At 35.1% G+C, this 27,575-nt stretch overlaps 1 protein-coding gene across 16 annotated transcripts; it reads left to right on the top strand.

Moving 5' to 3' along the window:
- Window positions 1–592: 592 nt before the first annotated feature.
- On the top strand, window positions 593–27,575 carry nr2c2 (nuclear receptor subfamily 2, group C, member 2). Of its 16 annotated transcripts, none has more exons than XM_058785291.1 (15): window positions 615–1,014; window positions 5,193–5,320; window positions 13,066–13,167; window positions 13,255–13,452; window positions 16,805–16,910; window positions 18,368–18,547; window positions 18,866–19,013; window positions 19,273–19,360; window positions 20,137–20,267; window positions 21,571–21,745; window positions 23,199–23,320; window positions 23,386–23,546; window positions 24,551–24,691; window positions 24,801–24,906; window positions 25,426–27,575. In XM_058785291.1, exons 2-15 carry the CDS (start codon window positions 5,261–5,263, stop codon window positions 25,598–25,600), a joined length of 1,893 nt encoding a protein of 630 aa, XP_058641274.1. In that variant the 5' UTR covers window positions 615–1,014; window positions 5,193–5,260; the 3' UTR covers window positions 25,601–27,575. The 16 variants fall into 16 exon arrangements, 6 of the variants coding, with proteins under 6 accessions (XP_058641277.1, XP_058641278.1, XP_058641273.1 ...); XM_058785292.1 differs by having other exon boundaries at window positions 627–1,014; window positions 23,407–23,546; XM_058785293.1 differs by having other exon boundaries at window positions 634–1,014; window positions 23,407–23,546; window positions 24,554–24,691.

Genomic DNA, 27,575 nt, shown 5'->3' with positions numbered 1-27,575 from the left:
CATCACCATTTGTATTGAGATATATAACTGAGAACCATTCAGAAGTGGCCAAACGTGATGTCTGGAGAGGATATTTCTTAATATTTGCTTTTAATGACCCCGCAAAATCAAAATGTATTGGGAAGAAGAAAAAAAAGAAAAAAGAAAAAAACACTAACTTGGTCAAGGTGTTAAACTGACAAAATTATCTGGCAAAAAAAGCAAACTACAGCTTATCATGGAATATGAGTTTTATATTACTATGCAAAAAAAAAAAAAAAAACCTCACAAAAAATGAAGCATACTTTAAATACAAGAATATAAGGTTAATAATATTTTGTTGGTTCACCCTAGTTTTTTTATTACAGCAGTCATGTAATTTTTTCCCCTCTCTCTTTTCCTCTTAAAGTGAAATAACTGAAAATAAACATAGGAGCCTGAGAAAAATAATACATTTAGAAGAAAATTTCAGATGCACTTAGATATGCGTGTGTGTGTGTGTGTGTGTGTGTGTGTGTAGGAATAAACAGGCTGCCAATCCGCGCGCTGTCGTGTTGGACAGAGCCATAGAGAGAGAGAGAGTTGCGACAACTCCGTTGACTCCAATGGACCGTTCAGAGAGGCTGAAGTTACCTTGGTAAAAGACCACGATGTCGTTTATATAGCAAACATGGACTTTTACCATGGTAACGTCAGCCTAAAATATGTTCTGTCTCTCTAACTCAATGCATTCCAATTGCCCGCTATTAACTTCCTGGAACTATTGAGGTCTACATTAATCACGTGACGATCGAGCGTTTTGAACTTCCGTTGTCGCAACTCTGTCTCTGGTGTTGGAGACAGACACGATGACGTCAGCGACGCCTTGCTCCAGACGCTCGTGTCCGCGCAACCGTGAACGAGCCCGAGAGGAAGAAAAACTCTCGCACGCTTGCAAACGGGGTCACGAACTATGACCTTTCACTGGAGTAAAACAATAACAAATAATGTGCAATAAACCCGAGAGCAAAAAAACTGCGCCCGTCCGTATCACAGGTGAGCAGCTTTTCATTTCTGCATGTCGCACAATGGTTGGTCAAAACGATCCGTGAAAAAAAAAAAAACCCGTTTGCGCGTGCAGTGCAGAGATGCAGGCCCTCCTCGGTGCTGTAAACAATCACGCTTGTGCTTTTATTTAAGGACAAAAGCCTGTCCGAATATAGTATGGTTTAGAATGACTGGCATATTTCGCGTTATTCTAGAGCAACTGTTGTATATAAATTTAATTGAGTCAATCATTGTGATGTGATTTATACATCGGTAGTTAGACATGTTTTAGGCATTAGCTGGTTAGCCTGAGAGCTAACATATGAACTCAACCCTTTTACCTTTGCCACCGCGGGTCTCTTCAGTGGGAGGATTTACCCTCAATGTTCATACATTTTAGTGGATACTTTTGAGCCGTCGCCTGATTTGACCTGAATATTACTGTCATGCGGAATCACGAATGTTTTCTATGTTAATTATTTTAACAGACGTTTAACAAAGGCTTCGTATGTGTGTGTTTTTTTTTTTTTTTCTTGGCATTGCGCCAAGGTCTCCATTTTGTTCCGTGTTTTGAACACGACTTCCTGTATAGCTCCGCTCTGAGGCGTGTTATTAACCTCACCGCTAACCTATCAGCGAGTCGTTAAATGATGACGAACAGCAATGCCGGCCAATCAGTGAAAGCCTGTAAAGTTTCATCTGAATCCCGTGACTGTCAATCTGTATATATATTACACATCCATAAAGTGACATTTTTATGAATTTGTTGATTACATAAATGCTAATAAAACAAGTACTTTATTTATTAGTGGGTCAAAGATGAAAAATGGTTTTCAAGCATTAAAACAATGTTTAATACAGCTTTGAATTGTTGTTATTTTTCAATACATTAAAAAGTGTCCTGTTTAATTAATTTTTTTAAAATTAATTATTATTATTTTATTTTTTTTGCATAACAAATAAATATACATTTTTACCATGATTTACAGAAAACAGCCACTAAAATGTAATTCAGTGTAACAATCTTGTCAGGCATATTTATTACCACAAGAATTAGTTTGACATATTAAAATACTAATTTGTTTACCCTCAATATTACTTACTTGCAATTTTGCATTTTTAAACATTGTCACTATCCCATTTTGGTCATTTGTTATTTTTTACTCATTTAAAATGCAATAAAATTTAGAATGCTCACTTGTTCTTTTATATATTTGAATACATACAGTACTACATGTCAGAATAATAATAAGTATATTGTTTTAATTATTATATGAATATAAGTCTTACACTGAATGACAATGGAACATTATTCCACCCACATTTTGACATTTTATTCTCCCAAAACTTATTTGAAACCTTAAAACTAGATACTTTACTTGCATTTAATGTGCTTTCTATATAAAATAAGTTTTGTAAAATTTATTTTGATGCAGACATTTAAATGTCTTTGACCCCAGTACATAAATAGACTTGCAGTGCAATAAGACACAACTCTTTTAAATGTATATGGCTAAATATTAATACTTACCTGAAATGCACAATTTAATTCAACTATTGAATATTGGGAAAAATAAATGTAAAATTATTAAATTATTTCTACAGAATTTATTATTATTTTTTTTATAAAATGTCTTAATTGTTATGAATCAGAGTTATTTTAAATAACAAAATCAATAACAAATGACTGGAAAGGTCAAGGAAATTAAAATAATTACTAATGTATTAATTTATATATATATTATATATTATATTAGTAACTTATATATTATAGTAGATTAACTAAGGATGTCAGAAGAATGTGAATGAAATGTTTAACTGGATCAGAAAATATGGCGTTCAAATGATATTTTATTTGTTTATGACAGGATGTACATTTCATCCTCAGTTGTCATTACTGTTTTGAGATTCAGCGATCACTGTGTTTTTCACATTATTATTATGTAATTTACATAATTTAGTAAACTGTATATTTAGAAGTAAAAATATGAAGAGAATAAAATTGTAAAAATCTGTGAGATGGAAGCATCATTTGAGAATTAATAAGTTTGAACATTAGTTAACACTAGTGCTGTCAAACGATTAATCGCTGTGTATATATATATATATATATATATGTATGTATGTGTATATATATATATATATATATATACTGTGTATATTTATTATACACACATGCACATGTATATACATATTGAAAATATTTACATGTATTTACATGCATATATTCATGTGATTTATATTATATACAAATATATTTAATATATAAACATAACATATTTTTCTTAAATATATCGTGCATGTGTGTGTTTTCATATATATACACAGTACACACACACATATTTTATTTTGGATGCGATTATTCGCGTCTAATAGTTTGACAGCACTAGTTAACCCATTTAATCCCAAATTTTTCCCAGACATGAAAATATCCAAATGAAGTGTCATCAGAATCAGAAAGAGCTTTATTGCCAAGTATGCTTGCGCATACAAGGAATTTGTTTTAGTGACATAAGCTTCCACAATACACAGAGACAACAACAACACACAGACAATAAAAATAAGATGAGAATAAAAAATACACATATATAATATAAATAGACAACAATTGAAAAATAAATACATTTTATGTACAGTTGTGCTATAGATGAATAGAATGAGATGCAGGGATGTGCTAGGATGGAGGTGGTAACAAATAAATATCAGGCTATTGCACATTTTTATTGCATAATGTGGGGAACATTTAAATGTTCATAAGGTGGATTGCCTGGGGGAAGAAACTGTTCTTGTGCCTGGCTGTCCTGGTATTTGGGGCTTTGTAGCGGACCAGATGGCAAAAGTTCAAAAAGGAGATAACTTGGATGTGAGGGATCCAGAGTGATTTTCTGAGTCGTTTTCCTCACCCTGGATGTATACCGTTCAATTATTAGTAACCCTTTCAAATAATCAATAATTATTTTTTGAAATTTTTTTGGAAAAGTGTGTGAAAAATTGTGTTTTATGGTCGGTCACAATTGTGACCAGTGGGATAATGTGTGTACTGAATGAACAAATTTCTGCAGTCATAAAAATAGTTGCATATCTTAGCCCAGCTATTTTAAACTGTTTGATCACATTCTATGGTTACTATTATGCATAAAAAACCCTTATACAACATTGATAGGAACACTGAGATAAAAGACAAAAAAAAATAAAAATAAACAACCATCAGCGTATTTAAAAATTGTTACTTTTTTATAAAATATAACATCAAATTTTTATATTAGTGCTACCAGTATTACAACATTTTTTGTAACATTTGAATTTTTAATTTAGTGCAATATTTTGTCATTGCAACATTTTATTGCTATTTTAACAACTGCAATTGGATTTATATTGTATAGCCTACCTAAGTTCACTGTTATCCCACCGGTCACTATTGTGACCATCAACATGTTTACTCATTCTATGACCACACTCAACAAAACTGAATATATGTGAATTCATATATTAATACTAGACACCTTAAAGATAATGTGCTCCTGGTTGTCATGTGACAATTTTCACTAATCATGTGAAACTGCACACATTTAATTGAGACACTTTATTTTTTCCATATTTGCAGGAAGTGCACTAAAACATAAGTCGGTAAGGTTTTTAGAGCTTTATAAATGAAAACGTTTTTTTCCGGTCACTATTGTGACTGGTGGGATTAAATGGGTTAACACTGTTAACATTGAACAATACTTTTACAGCAGTTTCTTAATAATGGTTAATGTTTATTTATACATTTACACTAATAAACTTCTAATAATTAGGCCCTAAGCGTTTTTTACATTACCATACTTTAACGTATTGAGGAACTAATTTGAAATAATAAGGAACAATATTATATTTATAAATCAAAACCAACAAAAATTACTAAATATTGTTAAATGCTGTTCATTGTAAATTTGTGATTACCTGCAGTAACTAATGTTATATAGAATTATATGATTTATGTAAGAGTGGACGATGAGTATAATTGGGGTTGAGTGGAGTTAAAGATGTAAACTGCTTGAGTACATTTTTGTTCCTGTCTAGAACAAACCACCTATGAAATCTTCCAAATGTTGTAGATATGAATTTCAAGTGTTGCATGTAACATTCTTTTTTGCTTGCAAAACTTATTGGCTATTCTTTAATATCTGTATTTGATTGGCGCATAGGTGGCACATCTGGCAGATGCAGAGCTGGCCTTTGTCCAATCAGACACTTCTAATGACTTCACTTCACCATGACAACCAATGTGGAGGTGCTGGCTCAGCAGATATTGACCACTGAGCAGGTTTCAGAGGTGAGTGATGTGAGAGAGAGATACTAAAACGAGGGGATTTAAATGTTTAAGGTTGTGTGACACACCAAGCCAGCGGTCGGTCGTTGGTCAATGTAGGGCCATTGTTGAGCATCTGTCAGACCAGTTTTTGTGGTGTGTTCCGCTCCTTCATCACTCAAGTCAAGTCAGTACAACACTGATTCGGCTTGGTTTAATAAGAGTGTGATTGATGTTACAAAGTTGATGAAACAAATTTGCTTTGGCTATAAAGCAGCTCTACAGAAGTTACAGTGTCATCGTTCAACTCAGTTCAGGTCAAGTTAGGTTCTTATCTGATAATCTCAGTGCAGTTGATTAATTGCAGTTTTGACACTCAAGAACAAATATTACTGTAATGTTATTTAATTTATATGATTGTATAGTTTTATATTAGTGCTGTCAAACGATTAATCACTTCCAAAATAAAAGTTTTTGTTTACATAATATATGTGACCCTGGACCACAAAACCAGTCTTAAGTCGCTGGGGTATATTTGTAGCAATAGCCAAAAATATATTGTATGGGTCAAAATTATCGATTTTTCTTTTATGCCAAAAATATCATTAGCATATTAAGTAAAGATCATGTTCCATGAAGATATTTTGTAAATTTCTTACCGTAAATGTATCTCAGCTTAATTTTTGATTAGTAATATGCATTGCTAAGAACTTAATTTGGACAACTTTAAAGGCGTTTTTCTCAATATTTAGATTTTTTTTGCACCCTCAGATTCCAGATTTTCAAATAGTTGTATCTCAGCCAAATATTGTCCGATCCTAACAAACCATAAATCAATGGAAGCTTATTTATTCAGCTTTCAGATGATGTATAATTCTCAATTTCGAAAAATTGTCGTCCAGAGTCACATATGTGTGTATACTGTGTATATTTATGTATATGTAAATACAAACACATGCATGTATATATTTAAAAAAAAAAAAAGATATGTTTATATATTAAATATATTTATATAAAATATAAGAATATTAATATATAAATGTATATACATGTAAATATTTTCAAAATATATACTGTATTTGGAGGGGCGCCCGAAGCGTGAATCCATATTCAGAAAGGCACGGAAAACAAATAACGATTGCTAACAGTTGACTGTTACATTACAGTACATAATCAAATTGATTGCTATTTGGTTTTTCTCATTGTGATGGATGATTAAGAGAATTTGGTCTTTGTTTTCCCTCCTATTTATATTTCTGTGAAACAGGAAGCCATGGCTGGATAATTTCATGTTCATAATCACCCTGGAGTGCTCACAATTCTGAATATGAATGGGAATATACTTCAGAGATATTTTAGTCATAAGAATTTCTAGGGGTGCCAATAATTGTGTCCAACGTGTATTAGAGAAAAAACATTTATTTCATAATGATATTTCCCCCCATTTTAAATTCTTATTATCCAATGAAAGGTTAGATTTTTGTGAATTGTTTGATCATATTTACCAAGGGTGCCAATAATTCTGACCACTACTGATCTAACTCTGCATTTGGGTCCTCAGTACCACACATGACATTCAGTATGTTTTGAACATTCTCAACATATTTTAACAGAACCGTGATAATACATCACAAACCATCACAAAATCACTAATTACAAAACATAATCAAAAATTTTTGAAAGTGAATGCATGCAGTGAAAATGCAACAAATTGCACTAGAAAGTAGGCTAAATAAAAACTTAGTTTTTTTGGTAAAGAAATGGAGAGTGATGATCAGCAGGATACAACACAAGCAATGAATGCACCATAAAGAACACAATCAAAAGAAGAATGTGTCAGTATGTGTGCAATTGTCTCTGTAATAGCAAGTGGATTTTGTATGTGTGTGTTCTGAGGGCTTCTAATTTAATGTGTATTTTCTGTTTCCTTTGGTTATTGTGTTTCCTTCCTGTGTTTCAGATAGTTTCAGATGCCCTTTGTTTCCATAGTTACACTTTTGTTGTCATTGTTACGCAGTGATGTTGCTTGTTTGTCTGTACAGTGGGCGAAATCCAAACAGAAGTGAACATCTCTATACCCTACTCCCTTTGAAGGGCAGAGCCCTTGAAGTGTGTTCTTTGAAGTGTGTAGGGCATTACTGTCTCGTATAAGCTTTTGGAACTCCCTTGGCCAAGGGAATATCTGACTTTTTCAAACTAAACTTCATCTTAAATCATCTTTCTATCACTGACGAAATATATTTTGTATTTCATTAAAATAAGACCAATTCAATTAGAATTAAGACTTTCAAATCACATGAGCCAATATTTTATTCACAATAGAACATAGAGAACATAACAAATGTTTAAATGGAGAAATTTTACACTTTTATCCACTAAATGAGCTCATTTCAAATTTGATGCCCGTTACAGGTCTCAGAAACAGTTGGCATGGGGTCAACAAAGAAAGCAAGAAAAAGCAAGACATTTTGAAAAGATTCAGCTGGAAGAACATCTAGCAACTAATTAAGTTAATTGACATCAGGTCTGTAACACGGTTAGCTATAAAAGGGATGTATTAGAGAGGCAGATTCTCTCAGAAGTAAAGATGGGCAGAGGCTCTCCAATCTGTGAAAGAGTGTGTAAAAATATTGTGGAATACTTTAAAAACAACGTTCCTCAATGTCAAATCGCAAAGGCTTTGCAAATCTCATCATCTACCGTGCATAACATCATCAAAAGTTTCAGAGAAACTGGAGAAATCTCTGTGCGTCAGGGACAAGGTTGAAGACCTTTGTTGGATGCCCGTTCGGGCCCTCAGACGACACTGCATCACTCATCGGCATGATTCTGTCATTGACATTACTAAATGGGCCCTGGAATACTTCCAGAAACCACTGTCGGTAAACACAATCCACCGTGCCATCTGCAGATGCCAACTAAAGCTCTATCATGCAAAAAGGAAGCCATATGGTGAATGAACATGGTCCAGAACATGGTCCAGAAGCGCCGTCGTGTCCTGTGGGCCAAGGCTCATTTAAAATGGACTGTTTCAAAGTGGAAAAGTGTTCTATGGTCAGACGAGTCCAAATTTGACATTCTTGTTGGAAATCAACGGGCTAAAGAGGAGGGAGTACTTCCAGCGTTTTATCAGAGTGCCGTTTAAAAGCCAGCATCTCTGATGGTATGGGGGTGCATAAATGCATACGGTATGGGCAGCTTGCATGCTTTGGAAGGCACTATGAATGCTGAAAGGTATATAAAGGTTTTAGAGCAACATATGCTCCCCTCCAGACCTATTTCAGGGAAGGCCTTGTGTATTTCAGCAGGACAATGCAAAACCACATGCTGCAGCTATTACAACAGCATGGCTTTGTAGTAGAAGAGTCCGGGTGCTGAATTGGTCTGCCTGCAGTCCAGATCTTTCACCTATAGAGAACATTTGGTGCATCATTAAATGAAAAATATGTCAAAGACGACCACAAACTCTTCAGCAGCTGGAAACCTATATCAGGCAAGAATGGGACCAAATTCCAACACCAAAACTCCAGAAACTCATAACCTCGATGCCCAGACGTCTTCAAACTGTTTTGAAAAGAAGAGGAGATGCTACACCATGGTAAACATGCCCCCGTCCCAACTATTTTGAGACCTGTAGCAAGCATCACATTTGAAATGAGCTCATTTTGTGCAGAAAATTTTTACATTTCTCAGTTTAAACATTTCTTATGTTATCTATGTTCTATTGTGAATAAAATATTGGCTCATGTGATTTGAAATTCTTTTAGTTTTCATTTTATTCAAATTTAAAAAACGGTCCAACATTTTCGGAATTGGGGTTGTACTTATGTTTGTATGTGAAGTCAAAATCAACCCCAACTTAGCTTTAAAATGCATCGCAAGATCTCCTAACCGAAGATCACATGATCACAAACAGAAATCACTTTCATGAAGTGACCATCGCATGTTCCCTTCATTAACGGACTTCTGGAAGGGCCCTTCGTGAAGGGATTCAGTTGTTGACTTTCGTTTGGAACATCCCTACAAATGATGTCCCCTTCCCGAAGTGCCCTTCAAGGGTGCAAAAAAGCCATTTGAAATTCGCCCAAAATGTTGTGTTTTCAGTTTAGTTTGTTAGTTCCCGTCATGGTTTTCTGTTCTTATATAATGGACTTTGTGCTTCACAGTATTTTTGTTTTGATAATTAAAGTTTTAACTGCTGGAAATGATCCTCTCCTGTGCCTCTTTCATGTTGCTTGAACCACACCTGACAGAAGAACCAATCTAAAATAATGGATTTATCAGCAGTCAGACTCCTTCTCCTCACCCAGAGGAATCGATCCCTTGAGGACCACCCCAGTGAGCTCCTTTAGCTGGCTTATCTAACTCGCTATCAAGACCAGTCACTGATCACACATATTTGTGCCAGTCTCAAAAACCTGCTGAAAGACCTGCTTGCCCATCCATGGACACACGCATTTCAACCAGTTCACACGCTCTCATGCCACTCCTTGTATTTCTCACACTGAGAAGTAAGGGATAACTTGTCCTGCTATGTACAATTTATAGACGAGGCGCAGGAATACGGAGGGAAGCTCTCTGCCGAAATTAGGCTGTTGTTGTTTCCGTGTGAATTCCGTGATTCCGTGCAAGCACGTTCGTTACTAAGTAAGCTTTCCTGTAGCTCAAATAGTAGAGCATGGCGCTAGCAACGCCAAGATCATGGGTTCGATTCCCAGGGAAAGCAAGAGCTGATAAAATGTAAAAACTGTAACTTCAATGCAATGTAAGTCGCTTTGGATAAAAGCGTCTGCTAAATGCATAAATGTAAATGTAAATGTAAAGTAACATGGATGTGCGCGCAGTTGGAAGAGCAAGATCCGATGAATGCTGTGTAGGTAACCCCTTCAATTTTTTTTTTTTTGCATTTTGATTTTTCGATTTCTGGACGAAATCACTTGCCTGTGATCAAATATAGCGAGAGCTGATGTAAGGGAAATATAGTCAAATCCATGCTAAATTATTATTGATGCTGTCAAGAACTCTACAACAGCTTTGCAACCAGAAAATTAGCTCTGGCTACCTGAAACTAAGGGAAGTACTAGAGATGTTAGAACAATTCTGATAAAAGACAGACAAATTCATCCAAATAAACAAATTTTTTATATCTATATATTTTTTAAAAGTATCAAAAATAAGAAATTTGGCCCCAAACATGCCAACTGAACAGTACTGCTCTATGCACTATGTACTGCACACACACAGTAGGATTGCAGAACTTGTATGTCAAGTTGTGTGTGTGTGTGTGTGTGTGTGTGTGTGTGAGAGAGAGAGAGAGAGAGTGTAAGTACACATTTCATTGTTTTTTTGTTTTGACAGGGGTAGGTGGTTCCTACATAAAGCACTGTGGCTTCCCCACTCAAATGCAGATGTAGAGAGTGTTCTCTATGATGAGTTTGAACAAAACCAAAACTAGGAAGAGTTTGGCTCTGAACAGAACACTATCATCCATTATGACAGTGAAAATGGCTGGGCTTGAGCCACAGTTCGTTAAATGGGAGCCCCCTACCCCTGTCATCAAGGCATCAAAATGTGTAACAAACACTTACAACAGAAAAGACAAATAAATATTCATAAGCTGAAATGTGTACTCTCTCTAATCTCTCTCTCTCTCTTTCAATTCAATTCAATTCATATTGCTTTATTGGCATGACATACTTAGATACATATTGCCAAAGCATTGTACATAGCAGAATAAAAACAAAACAAATATACATCCATAAATAAACAAAACAAAATACATCCATTATATATTTATATGAACATTAATGGTACTACTAATGCAGATGTGTTCACTCTTTACTTCTTAGTTTGTGGCATTTATAAATATAAATATGCTACCAAAGAGGAAGTGGGTCCTTCACCAAGTAATATTCCTAGCTTGCCATTTTCATGGAGTGACTGGAACTCAGGAATAATCTGTTTGTGCCAATCTTTATGGCTGTAGTTACTCGTTGGGCCCCAGATCTCGCTTCCATACAGGGCAATAGGCAGTATGACACTATCCAAAATCTTTGTCCCGATTCTGATGGGGATGTCTATTTTGAATAATTTTGTTCGTATGGCGTGCAGTGCCCTGCGGGCTTTTACAAGTAATGTTTTTATTGCCAAATTGAAATTTCCAGTGGGAGTTAAAACCTGACCAAGATAATTATATTGTAAAGCATGTTGAAGTGTGGTGTTGTTTAAAGTAAATATATGTTTATGTTCTAGATTTCTGGGTTTTTTCTGAAATACCATAATCTTAGTTTTTTGGATGTTGACTTCTAAGTTTCAATCGTGGCAGTATTTAGTTAAAATGGAGGTTGTTCTAGAGACCTTCTGGTGTTTTAGAATTAGCAAGTCGTCTGCATACAGTAAGTATTTGACTTGTGTGTTGAATAATTGTAGTCTTGGACTGTCTGATTGGTCCAGTAGATCTGCCAAGTCGGGCTGAGGCAGCAGCCCTGTCTCACTGCTCGCTGTTGAGAAAAATAGTCTGTCCTTTGCTGTCCAATTTTTACTGCACATTTATTTTGGTTATATATGTTTTAAATTAAGTCATATATTTTACCCCCTGTGCCACTTTGAAAGATTTTATAAAACAATCCATTATGCCAAATGGAGTCAAAAGCCTTCTTAAAATCTATGAAGCATTCAAATATTTTTCCCTCTTTCTTTAGGTGTACATGTTCATTTATTAATGTGTGTAGTGTGTGAATATCCTCTCTCTCTCTCTCTCTCTCTCTCTCTCTGTCTCTCTCTCACTCACACACACACACACAGCTTGACATATACATCCGCAGGCCAAGTTCTGCAATCCTATTGTATGTGTACAGTATGCACATTGCTGTCCAGTTGGCTCGTTTAGGGACAAATTTCTTTTTATTTTTGATACATTTGTATTTTTGAAATGTATAAATCTATTTATTTTATTTGGATGAATTTGTCTGTCTTTGATCAGATTTACCAGTTATAATTTCTATTTGTGCTGGATAATTGTAAACAATGGGTAAAATTCAACTGCCAGCAAAAACTTGAGGGAATTGGGCAGGACCGAGGGGCCACTGCTGCAAATATTTGAGTGGCCCCTCCCCTAACAGATGAAATCTCACTCCAAACTTGAGAGCCCTGCTGCATATTTAGCAAGAATTCATGTTAAACATATCTAGGTAGCTTGATAGAGAAGGATCACTCAACTCAGAAAGAGTGTGAAGACTATGATGACAGCAATGGACATGAGCGGGAAGTTATAATAGTTCTCAATGAATTTGTTTGTTCCTTCTAGATACTGAATATTTTCAGGTGAAAGTATGATTTAAACGGGTACAACCCTTATTCACACACAATCGCTCTCTCAATAATGCATTCAAACAAATGTAATTTTACAGTGCTGCTTCATCTGTATCTGATTTCAAATGAGCAGAAATATGTAAGATTCATTAAAAAAACAGCTTGATAGATTTGCTTCTTATAAACATGCAGCTTTTCACCTCACAAGACGTTAAATAATGGACACCCAATCACTGCAGAGGATCCGTTGTAAGTGATGTAATGCTCTCAGAAGAGGCAGAGATTGTCTTACTATAGGGAGATGAGAGGGTCTGTATTAATTACTATTGGAGAAAGCGTAACTGCTAACTTGGAATTATGCTTTATATTTCCATTGTTTTGTTGGGCACTTTGTTGAAGTGTGGAAACACACTGCCTTCGACCCTCAGATGAAGATGAATTTACTGTGTGTGTTGCAGGTACAGTCATCTGCGTCAGACAGCTCAGTGATGAGCTCCTCTCCCCAGCGCATTCAGATCATCTCCACTGACCCCTCTGTCACAACCCCCCAGAGAATACAGGTTCACACACAAGCGCACACACACATGCTTTATCGTAGATGGTGCACTAACACATTCAGACACACTCACACTGTTTCTCTTTTTCAGATAGTCACTGAGCAGCAGACGGGTCAAAAAATCCAGATAGTGACAGCACTGGACTCCACTGTGCCCAAACAGCAATTTATCCTGGCAGCACCGGATGGCTCTTCAGCAGGCAAAGTCCTCCTGGCATCACCTGAGGGTACTAGTGCCAAGCAGCTTATCTTTGCCACTGCTGACAGCCTGGTGCCTGGACGAATTCAGGTATGAAGTCACATAAATGCATGGGTGTTTCTTCAACTGTAGGCATTCTTATTTCTCTTATGGGATTTTTGTATATTATTTTTCAGTTCATGCACTTACATGAAATTATAGTGTACCTTCCCTAAGAAACTAGGGAATATAAGCTAACTACATGGGTTAGGGTTAGGTTTAGGGTTAGGTTCAGGGTTGGCACCTAGTTGTTCCCCAATTATTGTAATTACTATACTAAGTACATTGTATATACATGCAGAATAGGACTGTAAAGTTCATTTTTGCTGAACACAATTTTTGGTAACACTTTTTACCATGTTTTTAACCCGTCTTCATTTATTTATGCTATTTTCCAAATGCCTTTTATGTTTAGATTTTATTTTTGTACTCTTGTCCCAGACCCTGAATTTCAATCTTAAAATATTTAAATCCATCTAGGGCTGCAACAACGAATCGATTAAATCGATAAAAATCGATTACTAAAAGAGTTGGCAACGAATTTCATAATCGATTCGTTGTGTCGCGCGACGCGGAGACGTTTGATTATTAAAAAAAAAAAAAAAACTTTAGTTGAGCGCCGAGCGGAGTGAACACACACTGATGCTTGCAGAGTTCGGCGCCTCATAGACAGGGCGGAGCAAAAATTTTAAAAAACGAGGTAGAGGAAAGATACATGCACCTCAGCTGAACCAGCGAAAAATGGCGGCGCTTTCGAAGAAAGCTATACTGCTCTAAAAAAAGGGGAAAATAGATACATATATAGATAGGCTACTATAATGTAATATAATATAAAAATATTACGTAAGTGTTCATACTGTTATTATTTTGTTGTTGTTTAGGTTAGCAATATTTATCGCCATCATTTAACAAACAAACAAACACACACACACACACACGGTTTGTAATTATTGTTTGCCTGACACGGTTTCTGTGTTCTGCAGTATTTAGCAGTAGTATACAAATGCGGGTTCATTTTGTTGACTGTCGCTATAGAAACGGATAATCCCCAGTCAGAGGACGTGAACAGTACCGAGTTGAACATCACGTGTTGTCATCTCGGAATTACGGGAATTACGACATTTCGTGAACGCAGCATAAATCACGACAGAATCCTACTTTTGTTCCGTTTTGAAGTGAGGAACGTAATGTCCCTGGTGCTGGTGTTTACTCGTTATCCAGTTTGACAAGCATGACAAATTAGCGTTAGCTCGTTAATAACAGTAGTAAAGCAGGGGTGGTATAGTTACTTTGCACTTTGCATTGCAAGTTTTTATTCACTCGCCTTTTTTGGACCATTCATTTTTCAATCTGTTGTCATGTATAGCTACACTGCAATAAAAGCTTTTCTTACTTAGTAATTTTGTCTGTTTCAGTTCAATATCTAAAAATCTTAAATCAAGATTACTAGACAAGAAAAATGGCATGAGAAAATTAAGTGATGCTTAAAACTTCTGTTTGAGATTATATCTCATTAAGACTATTTTTTTATTAGTTTTAAGCAAACAATCACTTAATTTTGAGGTGTTTTTTCAGAAAACAAGACATAATTTCTTATGCTATTTCATGTGTCTAGTAAATGTATCTTGATTTTAGATTTTTTAGATATTTGGACTGAAAACAGGACAAAACTACTGAGTCAGAAAAGCATTTTTTGCAGTGTATATTCTGTGCTTTGTCCCATATAGGTCATTATTGACAAATATATATTTGTGTGTGTTGTACTTTTTAATGTAATTTTAAAGTTCTTTTATAGCACTTGGTCATCTTAAGCTGTGGCTAAATGTGGTGTATAAATGAACCTTGCACTTACTACAATGATGGTAATAATTTAATGAATAAGCTTCAAGTGAACTTGAGAGAGAGTGTGTGTGTGTGTGTGTGTGTGTGTGAGAGTTTGTGAGTGTGTGCATCTGCAAAAGTGTGTGCGTCTGCAGTGTAGTGTAGAGAACAAGTTCTGACATTCAAACAAATCCTGTTAAATTTTCTGAATTGTATTGTTCTTTATTTTTTATAAATTATTTATTGTTCTGGCAGCTCAGGTGGCACTTTATTTAAAAAAAAAAAAAGTATATATTTGGCAGATATAAAGCATACATGTGTATGTTTTTTGTGTTAGTCCATTTTTATTTTATTTTATTATTATTATTATTATTATAACAGCTCAGGGATGTTCAAGGAGCAACATGTTTGTGCACTTTCTAAAGATTTTAGTTCTGTTTTTGAATAAAGGGTTGGAAATGAATGCTTTTCTTGTTTTTTTTAATCCGATTCATTGATTAATCGAAAAAAATAATCGACAGATTAATCAATTATTAAAATAATCGTTAGTTGCAGCCCTAAATCCATCATAAAAAGTTGAATTATTACATCCAGGGTGCAATTTGCAGATTTCTCTGCCTATGCTGTTGATATCCCCGATTCTAGTAATTTTTCATCCCCAGATATATACAGGTATATATACATTTTATACCCGATTCTGGTCAGGCGGTTTGCATTTCCTGGTTCCGAGAGTAGATGATGTTTTCTTACTGGTATATTAACACTGGAGTATTAACAGATTCTACCACATGTAATGGTAAGTAATTGGATAAATGTTATGTTATAAACTCAGCATTGCGAGATAAAAAGTCACAATTCGCTTTTTTAAATAAAATTATATCACAATTCTGACTTTTTTCCTCAGTATTACGAGTCTATATCTCTCAATTCTGAGTTTATATCTTGTAATTCTGAGAAACCTTGCTCCTAAGAAACTCCTAAGTCTTAAGAAAATCCTAAGAAATCTTGCTCCATGTGAGAGAAAACACCGACGCTCCTATTTTCTGAAAGCCTGCTCCTCACCAACTCCACACCACTCACAGACTCTGGTTTATAATACAGGGAAAATGGTCAGTCGCAGTGACTTCTTTCACAAGTCAGCCTGTGATGTTATATTAAATGTATCTGTATGGTGAAACTAATTATAGCACCAGAACTAACTGTTTTGAAAATGGTTTATATTTTAAATAACCATGTGCTTATGCCTGTTGTTGGATAGTCCAGTAAATTTTTTTTTTTTTTTTTTTTTTTTCTTGTTGATGGACACAAAGCAAAAGTCGGTTATTCATAATTGAATTAAAATGCTGGCATCAGTGAATAACAGCTTTGTCACATTATGTATTTTCATATTACTCCATGTTTCATTGTCACATGAAGAGAAGAGTAAAATCTCTATTAGGTGATGCATTTTTACTGTATTTTACACAGGAGGCTATATACTGTCATATCCATCTGTGAACTAGAGAATTACTTTTATCATTGGCATCATCATCATCATCAACCCTGAATGCCATGTAATTAATCCTTCTGCATTTTCTGGTAGTTTGTAACAGATGCAGTGTCAGTGGAGAGGCTTCTGGGTAAAGGGGCAGACATGAGCCGAGCCCAGCCTATAGAATACTGCGTGGTGTGTGGAGATAAAGCCTCAGGTACAAACACATTCAATGTGAATAATGCCAGAGCATATAAAGCAAGATTACATATGACAGACATGTGTTGTCCATAGACCATCTGATGAGTATTGCATGCTGAAATAGCAAAAAATGCCTGAAATCACCAGGGGTGCATTTCCCAAAAGCACTGGAAGCCTAAGTAAAGACCATTGGTGCCAATGGTTTCTATCATCTTCGATGATAATGGCCCAGGCCAGTTCTAATCTGATTGGCTGGCTGCAAACAATTTCAGTTGACACCAAGAAACAACCTGGTATTTTCACATTTCTAGGCTGCCGCAAAGAGCATTTCAGAGAAATAGCTAATCATTTGGCTAGTATGTGGGGTTCATATTGTATCTTTGATTCAAGGTATTTAAGAGTTTGTTTGAGAAACCTAGTAAACTCCTTGATCTTATTTGTATATTGCTCTTTGTTCTCAAATTTATATGTCTGATTTCAGGTTTAAGACATTAAAGATTTACATCACGCCTCTAAAGATCATGTGATAACAAAAGGAAATTTTGCTGGTCACTTTAACGTCGATAGCCAGTTTGAACTGATCGGTTGTGTTGGTCCAAGGGTCAGTATAAGGTAGTTGCTGCTGCTGCTGATAATTTAGTTCCAAAACAAGGAAGCACCATCCATTATGTTGATGAGATTGTTTCTTGATCGGAACAGATTTTTAGAAATGTGTCATTGCATCACTTGCTCACCAATGCAGTGAATGGGTGCCGTCAGAATGAGAGTCCAAACAGCTGATAAAAACATCACAAGTAATCCACACCACTCCAGTCCATTAATTAATGTTTTGCAAAGTGAAAAGCTGCATATTTGTAAGAAACAAATTCATCATTAAGGCATTTTAACGTCAAACATTTGATTCCACCTAAAATTCCACCTAAGCCCTCTATACATAATATTGCTTTCTTCAGTGAAAAAGTTGTCTCGTCTCAATCAGGAGAGAATTGTGCACAGGTCAACCTTTTCACTGGAGGAGGCATTATGGATTATGGACTATTTTGTCCAGAAGCGATGGTTCAAAGTTAAAATGCCTAAATGATGTATATGCTTCTAAGCCACTCGGAGACAACAGGAGGGTGCCTGGGACAAGGAAAAAGAGAGTTAGAAAGCCTACTCTGAGCCTTTGATGCAAGTTTTAAATCCTTTAACCTGACAAAAACAAGTTGAATAAAGTGAATAAATCTGCTGCCTTCTCTAGGGAGCGGTCGAAAACACGTCCTACATGCTTTGCGTGCAACAGCGCCCCCTATTTACCTGGATCTTCTAGTTTACAGATTGATTTGACTATAAATAAGTTGTTACATGAGTTGGTCATTGTATTAAGTTTTTGATGTTGGATATTTTTGTTTACACTATTTTTATTTTTAAATATAGCTATTTATAATATTTTTATTTCTAAAATATACAATGTGCGGGTTTGTGTATTTGAAGGGAGGCATTATGGGGCGGTCAGCTGCGAAGGGTGTAAGGGATTCTTCAAGCGAAGTGTGCGCAAGAGTCTGACGTACAGCTGCCGCAGTAACCAGGACTGTGTGGTCAACAAACACCATCGCAACCGCTGCCAGTTCTGTCGTCTCAGGAAGTGCTTGGAGATGGGCATGAAGATGGAATGTGAGTGAATAAAAATTCTGACCACATGGTCATACCATGAAAAAAAGGTACAAAACTGTCACTGGCCCATGTTTCCAGTGACACGAGAGCCCAACAATGTCGTAACTGACTATGATACTGTACAACTTTTCCACAAACAAACATAGGATTTCAGGATTTGAGAACATGGTATTATTATGAAGACATTTTTGTGGACTTTAGGGCAAAAATAAAATGCCACAAATGTGTAAATTGTGGTCCCTTTAAATGTTTTATAATTGCACAGTGAAAATTTGGAAGCTTTTCACAGCGTTTATGCGTTTTGTATTACTCGCATAGCTGTACAGAGCGAGAGGAAACCCATTGATCTTCCTAGAGAAAAACCTGCCAACTGTGCAGCATCCACAGAGAAAATCTACATCAGGAAAGACCTGCGAAGTCCCCTCATCGCAACACCGACCTTCATCTCTGAGAAAGACGCCTCACGGTGAGACTCACATTCACAAATCTGCATGCTATACATGAGGCATACACCTAGCTTAATGTAATTCAAATTAGAACTAAGAATTTAGTGTAGTGGATTTCAATACGGGGTATTCATTTACTGTTGCTTTACTTTATTTGACTGTTTATTTCTTAAACATCAGTATATCAGATTCTGGCTGATTTTAGTTGATTTGGATAAAAGCATCTGCTAAATGAATTAATTTAAACATTTTTTTGTCATGATTTAATCCTCTGTGCAGGTCCAGGCTGTTGGACTCTGGGATGCTTGTCAATATCCAACAACCTTTAATACAAGCTGATGGCACATTACTATTAGCAACAGACAAAGTAAAAACATCTACATAACTTTTTCTTTTTCTTTTGTGTTGTGTGCAGGCAAGGGTTTTACAAGCTGGAGTTTATGATGACCTTGTGTGTCTTTAGATTGTGATTGCCAAATTGCAATGAGTAAAACTTTTTACTCTGATCTCATATACAAAACATTGTCATGAATTTATTTATTTGTCATTTATTGAAAGATTAAGCATTAAATGAAATCTCAGTGTTATTCAAGAAGAAGAATTTAGATCAAAGGGGTTGAACTGAAAGTTAAAAGGTTTTGAGTCCCTGATCCAAACTGTTTTGCTATTTGTTGCTGTGAAATTGAATTTTTAAAAATTATAATTATGCATCTTATAAACATTCAAAAAAGCTGTAGCTGTTTTTTTTGTTTGTTGTTTTTTTCCCCACTTTAAAATATAAATAAAGATTAGTGCTGTTAAACTATTAGTCGTGATTAATCGCATTCAAAATAAAAGTTTTTGTTGACGTGTGTGTACTGTGTATATGTATTATGCATATATAAATACACACACATACAGTATATATTTTGAAAATATTAACATATTTACACGTATATATTTATATTCATAATTTATATTACATATAAATATTTCATATATAAACAACATATTTTTCTTAAATCTATACAGGCATGTGCATGCATTTATATATACATAATAAATATACACAGTACAAACACATATATTATATCAACAAAAACTTGTATTTTGGAAGCGATTAATCATTTGGCAGCACTAATAAAGATGTTATTTGTTTATTAGGCAGAATCAGGACAAGGTGATCTGGGGACGCTGGCTAATGTGGTTACATCATTAGCCAACCTGAATGATCCGGTTAGTAACGGAGAGATGACAGACAGTCAGCTGGAGGAATCACCCAGTGAAATCACACGGTGTGTCACTAATGCAGACAATATATGTGACCCCTGGACCACAAAACCAGTCTTAAGTCGCTGGGGTATATTTGTAGCAATAGCCAAAAATACATTGTATAGGTCAAAATTATACATTTTTCTTTTATGCCAAAAATCATTAGGATGTTAAGTAAAGATCATGTTCCATGAAGATATTTTGTAAATTTCCTACCGTAAATACTGTATGTTAAAACGTAATTTTTGATTAGTAATATGCATTGCTAAGGACTTCATTTGGACAGCTTTAAAGGCAATTTTCGCAGTATTTAGATTTTTTTTGCACTCTCAAATTCCAGATTTTCAAATAGTTGTATCTCAGCCAAATATTGTCTAACATATATTGATCCTAACAAATCATACATCACCTGAAAGCTGAATAAATAAGCTTTCCATTGATGTATGAATCTCAATTTCGAAAAATTGACACTTGTGACTGGTTTTGTGGTCCAGGGTCACATATGTGTATGTTTTTCACAACGTAAAGATATGTTATAGGATGGTATTTGTAATAGGAATAAGTCATCTTAAAAAGAAAATTAAGTAACAATTTATTTTTATAGTCCACTTTAGACATTTTTTGCACTTTGCAACTACATGTCAACTAGCAGTCATTAGAGTTTTAGTAGACCGTCTGCTTAATAACTTCTAACACTTACTGACTATAAGAAATTTTTGCAAGTATATATCAACTTATTCTACTAACCCTACAGTTGACTCTGAGAATTAGTAGACATGTAGTTGCAAATTAATGAGAATTACTTGACATGTAGTTGCAAAGTTACTTATAGTTAGTAGTATGTCTAAAGTGGACTATCAAAATAAAGTGTAACCGAAAATTACTCCATTCCAAAGCCGTATGACTTCTTTCTTCTGTGGACGGGGTTGTTTTCACCATTAAACAAAAGAAGATGGCAACATCTTAGTTTGAATAAATTCCTCAATCAAACCTGATGTATGTATGGCTCCTAATAATGTGGAATATGGCACACAAGTCATATGGACTACTTTTATGGTACTTGTTTGATGTTGTTGCTGCTGTTGTTATTTTATTTCTTTGTCAGGGTTGCCATCTTAAAAAAAGAGAAGCCTGAACATTGTACACATTTCTTCTTTCGTATTCCTACAGAAGAGAGAAGGTTGTACAGTTTTGGAATGGCATACGGTTAAGTAAATTTCAAAGAGCTGGTTTTGAACCATACCATCAAAACAAGGTAAAAAAAAATTATATATATTTTTTGTTTTTGTGTAATTGCCTCTGAGTGTGATGTTTTTGATGTTGCAGTGCCTTTGACACGCTAGCTAAAGCTCTGAACCCCAGTGAGGTGGTGGAAGGCCAGAGCTCGTCAGAGGTGGATGGGGTGGGTGGAGCAACAATACAGGTGATCAGCAGGGATCAAATCACACCACTCATAGAAGTTGAGGGACCTCTGCTTACAGACACACACATCAGCTTTAAGGTGTGTATATGACATTCTCACACTCTTGCAAAAGCTTTGAAGTCAACATAAAAATAAAAAAAATTTAAAATACTTAAAATGTTTTAGGCTACTTTTGTAGACTGTACATCAGTTTGCTGTTGTTTATCATTGATTAGTATTAATGTAATAAAGTTACTGCAGTAATAACATATAGCAAAATTTGCATAAAGATGTGTTACATTGGATTCATGTGGTGAGTCCACTTTCTTGTCTAAATGACTCCTCAAATGTGAGTGATGGTAGTTTTCAGATCTGACTCATTTTCCTGGCTGACCCACTTTTCATCATCCAATAAATTCCTGATAGATCATATTAAGTATTGCCCTACATTGTTTTACCACATTAAATAACGGTTAATTCTAAAATGTCACAAAATGGGCTGTGAAAGCCATTTGAATTTAATAACAGTGGGGGTCAAGAGTCTGGAATAATCTCCAATATGCTGATTTGCTTCTCAAGTAACATTTATTATTATTAGCACGAGACTTCTTTCAAAAACAATCTTAATCTTAATTATTCTGTAACAGACATTCACTGGGTGTCAAAGGTTTGGAATGATTAAGCATAAAGCAGTGTGTTTTAATAGTCTTTTTTAGTATTCCTAATATATTTCACATTGATATAGTTGATACTGGTTAATGTAACAATTATAATATTGGGACAGTTTATATTCAGTAAATCATTGATTTGAACATTGATGAACTGTACTTCATGTTGTCGAATGAGAATACAGAATAAGTGAATTGAGATGAATAAATACGGTTGTCTTCTGTAGAGTTGATTTATATTTGTAATTATAACTGAAAGTATTGTTTCCTAATTGAAGAATATTGCAACACACTTTTTATTACTGTAAAAGTACTTCAAAATAATTTGTATTGTATAAAGTAGAGTATAAGAAATAAACATGATTTCATATAGCATGTGTGAAAATGTGACCCTGGACCACAAAACCAGTCATAAGGGTCAATTTTTTGTTAGGATAGGATAATATTTGGGCGAGATACAACTATTTGAAAATCTGGAATCTGAGGGTGCAATAAAATCAAATTATTGAGAAAATCACCTTTAAAATTGTCCAAATGAAGTTCTTAGCATTGCATATTACAAATCAAAAATTAGGTTTTGATATATTTACGGTTGGAAATTTACAAAATATCTTAATGGAACATGATCTTTATTTAATATCCTAATGATTTTTGGCATAAAAGAAAAATCGATAATTTTGACCCATACAATTTATTTTTGGCTATTGCTCCAAAATACCCCTGCTACTTATGACTGGTTTTGTGGTCCAGGGTCAAATATAATGTTGCTTAATTGCAGCTGTTGATAGTAATTAGACAAAATGTTTTTAAAGTAAAAATACAGTTATTTTTGTGTTTTACTATTCTAGATAATAGAAGAGAGTCTGATTATTTTCTCTCTCTAGTTGACGATGCCAAGCCCAATGCCCGAGTATCTGAATGTGCATTATATCTGTGAGTCTGCATCACGCCTGCTCTTCCTCTCCATGCACTGGGCGCGCTCTATTCCAGCGTTCCTTGCTCTCGGGTGAGATTTCTATTGTGGGGTTTCTCTCTGTACGTATGCATGTTATCTACTCTAGATTTTGTCAGTTTCTGTCTCTGTATGTGTAGGCAGGAATGTAACACAGCTCTGGTGCGAGCATGCTGGAATGAGTTGTTTATTCTGGGGCTGGCACAGTGCACTCAGATCATGAGTCTGTCCACCATCCTTGCTGCCATCGTCAATCATCTGCAGTCCAGTATCCAGGACGGTATGGTACAGTTAAACATCAAGTCTGACATCCACAAAGTCTACTTTGTGCTGGAGACTAGAGATATTATACAATAAAACAGTTCCAAAAAAATGACAAAGCCTGTGCCAAAGCAAGATCCGAACAACAGTGGCAGATATAAACCTTACTCATGTGGCTTTTTTTCCCTTCTTCTTCTTCTTCTTTATGCTTTGTTGGAAGTGTTTCCTAGTACTTTCAGTGGGTTTTGGTGCAGCATGACAGATCCACCAGTAACCTGATGATTCCTCAAACCATTAAAACCATCCTTGCAGAAAGAAGAGCAGTACTGAAACACAGCTGATGTAAAAGCACAGTAATGTTTCAGTTTCAGTAATGTCAACAGCAGAAATCATTTTCAAGTGCTGTTGAGCATACACATTTGCCTTACACAATTTAATCTGGTAGTTTGCACATTTAGAATGACATTTAATCCAAAGCAAAGAAATCAAGTTTAGAACAGACCAATTTCGTATTATGTGTATTTGACAGTCTGTGCTTTCCCTTTTTTTCCCTTTTCAGTGCAATTAGAATAATGTGGAATCATGCACCATGAAATTACTGTAATGATGCCCCACAAAACTTTCAAGAAATTAAAAAGCACTGCATCTGTTGTGGTTGAAATGGTAAATGTTGCCATGCAGTTTCAATCGGCACATAAAGGCATTGTCATAAAGACTGAATTTCAATCTCTAGTTCCAGTTTTTTCAGTGTTTTCAAATGTACACAAATATGGCACAGTGTCATCATAATAAATGATGACTTTAAATGGATAGTTTACTGGTGAGGCACCAGAAAGGAACCTTCAAACTGCTTAATTTAAGGAATTCTTTATAAAGATTATTTAAAAAAACCTATCAAAAATTGTTTATGTTGGAAGCATTGCTAGAACAAGTTGCCTCTGTTAATATGTTGATGTAACTGATGTAAACTGATGTAAATATTGTCATAAGTCTTTAATGAACTAACAACTGATCTCCTCTCAGTAGACAAGCTATCGAGTGAACGCATTAAACTAGTCATGGAGCACATATGGAAGCTGCAGGAGTTCTGCAACTGCATGGCAAAGCTGCAGACAGACGGATATGAATATGCCTACTTAAAAGCCATTGTCTTGTTCAGTCCAGGTACACAACCATTCAGTTCCTCAAAGAAGGCCAGAATGTTGCATTTGAGTGATTGAAAAAGTTGTTGTATAACAGATGTAAACTCACAGCTGATTCATTCATTCACAAGATCATCCAGGCTTGAGCAGCTGTAGCCAAATTGAAAAGTTCCAGGAAAAAGCGCAGATGGAACTCCAGGACTATGTGCAAAAGACCTATCCCGATGATACCTACAGGTCTGTTCCCCTCTGGGTGAAATGCATCATAGTCTCAACCAACAGCATTTGTGGCATGCTGTCAGTTAACACAAAAATTTTTTACACAAGTTTTAAGGAAAAACATGTTTGCAATGTCCTTCTAGTGGGAATTTAGAATGCAAACGGCAAGCAACTTAGCATTTATGGCCATAAAAACTTTCAGGTCCTGTGCCATCCAAGAAAGTACTGTTGAGATAAATAACTTACTGCAGGTATTCTTGACCTCCTTGGACACAAGTGTTCATAAATATTATTTCCATAAAGCAAAACTCACCCACAGGAATTACACTTGTAACGCACAACCAGAAGTTGTATAGTTTCAGATAAAGTATAACAAAACTTTAAACTTCAGTGCTGGCTATATATTTGTTTTGTTTTTCCTGTGGTTGCTGACAACATTCTTTATTTGCTGTTCACAGAACTGTGGTTGTATTTCATTTAAGTGTTAATTGGCCGATTTGCTAATGTCATTTCATTAATTGCTCATTGATGTTGCAGGTTGGCCCGAATCCTGTTGCGTTTACCAGCGTTGCGGTTGATGAATTCCAATATAACTGAGGAGCTGTTTTTTACTGGCCTTATTGGAAATGTACCGATCGACAGTATCATCCCATATATCCTTAAAATGGAGACTGCAGACTACAACAGCCAAATCACAAGTCCCTCTGTGTGATCGCGCTCTGACTCTCATTTCATTTTGACCTTCAGACTGAAGTCATGCAAGTCCCATCATCCCTTGCCCTCACGGCGACTCAAATATATCACATTATTTTGAAACGACCAACAAGCTCTACCTCAAGAGGAGCTGCAACAGTGAAAGCCTTTCAGTATGTGACCGTTACCCTAGAAATATTGTGTTGTAGTTTACAGAGAGATGCATTATGGGACTAGTTCCAATGACAGGACATTTGCCTCGAAAATTAAACAAAGGCCTTTCTTTTTTTAAACCTTAATTTAAAAACACTTGAGCACTTCATGATGATTCCAATGGAAACAATCCAAGACAAACTTTTGAAACCCCCAAATTCTCCCAATACAGTTTTTTTTTTTTTTTTTTTTACTTTACTTTACTTACGAGGATAATATCTACAACAATGGACTTTTCCAGTGGAAGATGTGATTCTTGGTTGAATGTAACAGTTAACATCAAGACAGTTTGCTTCTCCAGATCCCTGAAAAGCTACTCATTCATTTTTCTCATTGATAAAGCAGTTATTGAGTAGAATGCTAATTTTCTGTGTCCCACAGATCATGTACTTTGTACTGTCACTTCTGCCGTTATGACAATCAGCCTCCTTCTCCTCAATATCATGTTTTCCCTTCAAACTCATGTATTTATTTCATTGAGTCTAACTCTATAGTTCATACAAATGTAGATAATCTGATTTGCTTGGTTTCAAAAATCATTGTTATTAAATGATATATAGGAAGTATTTGATCTGTATCTTTATAGCATTCGACTGCTGCTGCAATGTACAAAAGGTGTCATTTTCAGATGTAATATATCCACAATCTTGATGGTTTAATGCACATAGATTACTAATTTGCTTTTTATTTGCAGATATGTGCACAGATCGTCCTAGTTTCTAAGTGAGTTTCTAATTTTATTGTCATTTCAAAAACTACAAAATGTCTCATTTTGTCCTAATTGTAAGAAAAGTATTGATATGCACTTATGAATTTTCATTCATATAAATAAGTGCATGTCAATACTTTTCTTACAATTAGGACAAAATGAGACATTTTGTAGTTTTTGGGAGTAAATATACTCCCAAACTACAGTATTGGTTAGCCACATTGCATTTTATGTCCCAATGAACTATAATAAGATAAACCACAAAACGGCAGAAGCATTTGCATGCTCTCTAATTAAATTTCAATTGAATTTTTGTTTGGAATCACCACCAACTGCGCAACTGTGCAGTCTGCCTAAGATCTGTCCAAAATGTGCCTCATATATTTGAAAACCTACAAATGCATGCTTCTTTTCTGCAGCAGGAGCATCACTAAACATGTTTGAGTCTAAGTGAATTTCACCAATTTCTTGTGAAACAAGTAAAAAAAAAAAAAAATTTCAAGACTTTCAATGACTTTTACCATTGTTACAAACTTTACTGTAAAGAGACGGCTGTTGAATAGATGTCCATTGGATAATATGTAGATTATATTCGAGAGAATATTCACTTCTTGCAAATGAACATACAAACTGACATCAACCTTAATCATCAGCAATGTCAAAATTATTCTTTAGAATTTGCTTAAACCCTCCTTTACAGTTTGAACCTGTGTTATAGATGCGGTTTCTGTTTCCCATATGTTTTATTGTATAAGGTTTATTGTTATTTTAGTATTGGTTCAGAAGTCATCTCTACTTAATCTCAGTGATTTTGTCCAAAACCCTAGTTGTTGTTTCAAAAATACGCCCCCCACAAACTGTTTTATATGGTTTTAACACCGGCAGGCAGTTATTTTACGCAAAATTGTATATGTATTTAAAAATGCCTAATATTTTTTATTTCAGTCTGTCAATGACTGGTTTATAGGTGTTGTAATGCCATGCTGTAATTCTAATCATCTTTGTTTTCATCTGTCTGTGAGACAATAAGAAAACTGTGCATGAACTAGCTTATAAATTTTATTAAATTCTA

Source organism: Onychostoma macrolepis, chromosome 08 (assembly GCF_012432095.1).
Source record: "Onychostoma macrolepis isolate SWU-2019 chromosome 08, ASM1243209v1, whole genome shotgun sequence".
Lineage (NCBI taxonomy): Eukaryota > Metazoa > Chordata > Actinopteri > Cypriniformes > Cyprinidae > Onychostoma > Onychostoma macrolepis.
The sequence above is the reverse complement of the archived record's forward strand: the minus strand, read 5'-3'. Positions and strand labels throughout refer to the sequence as shown.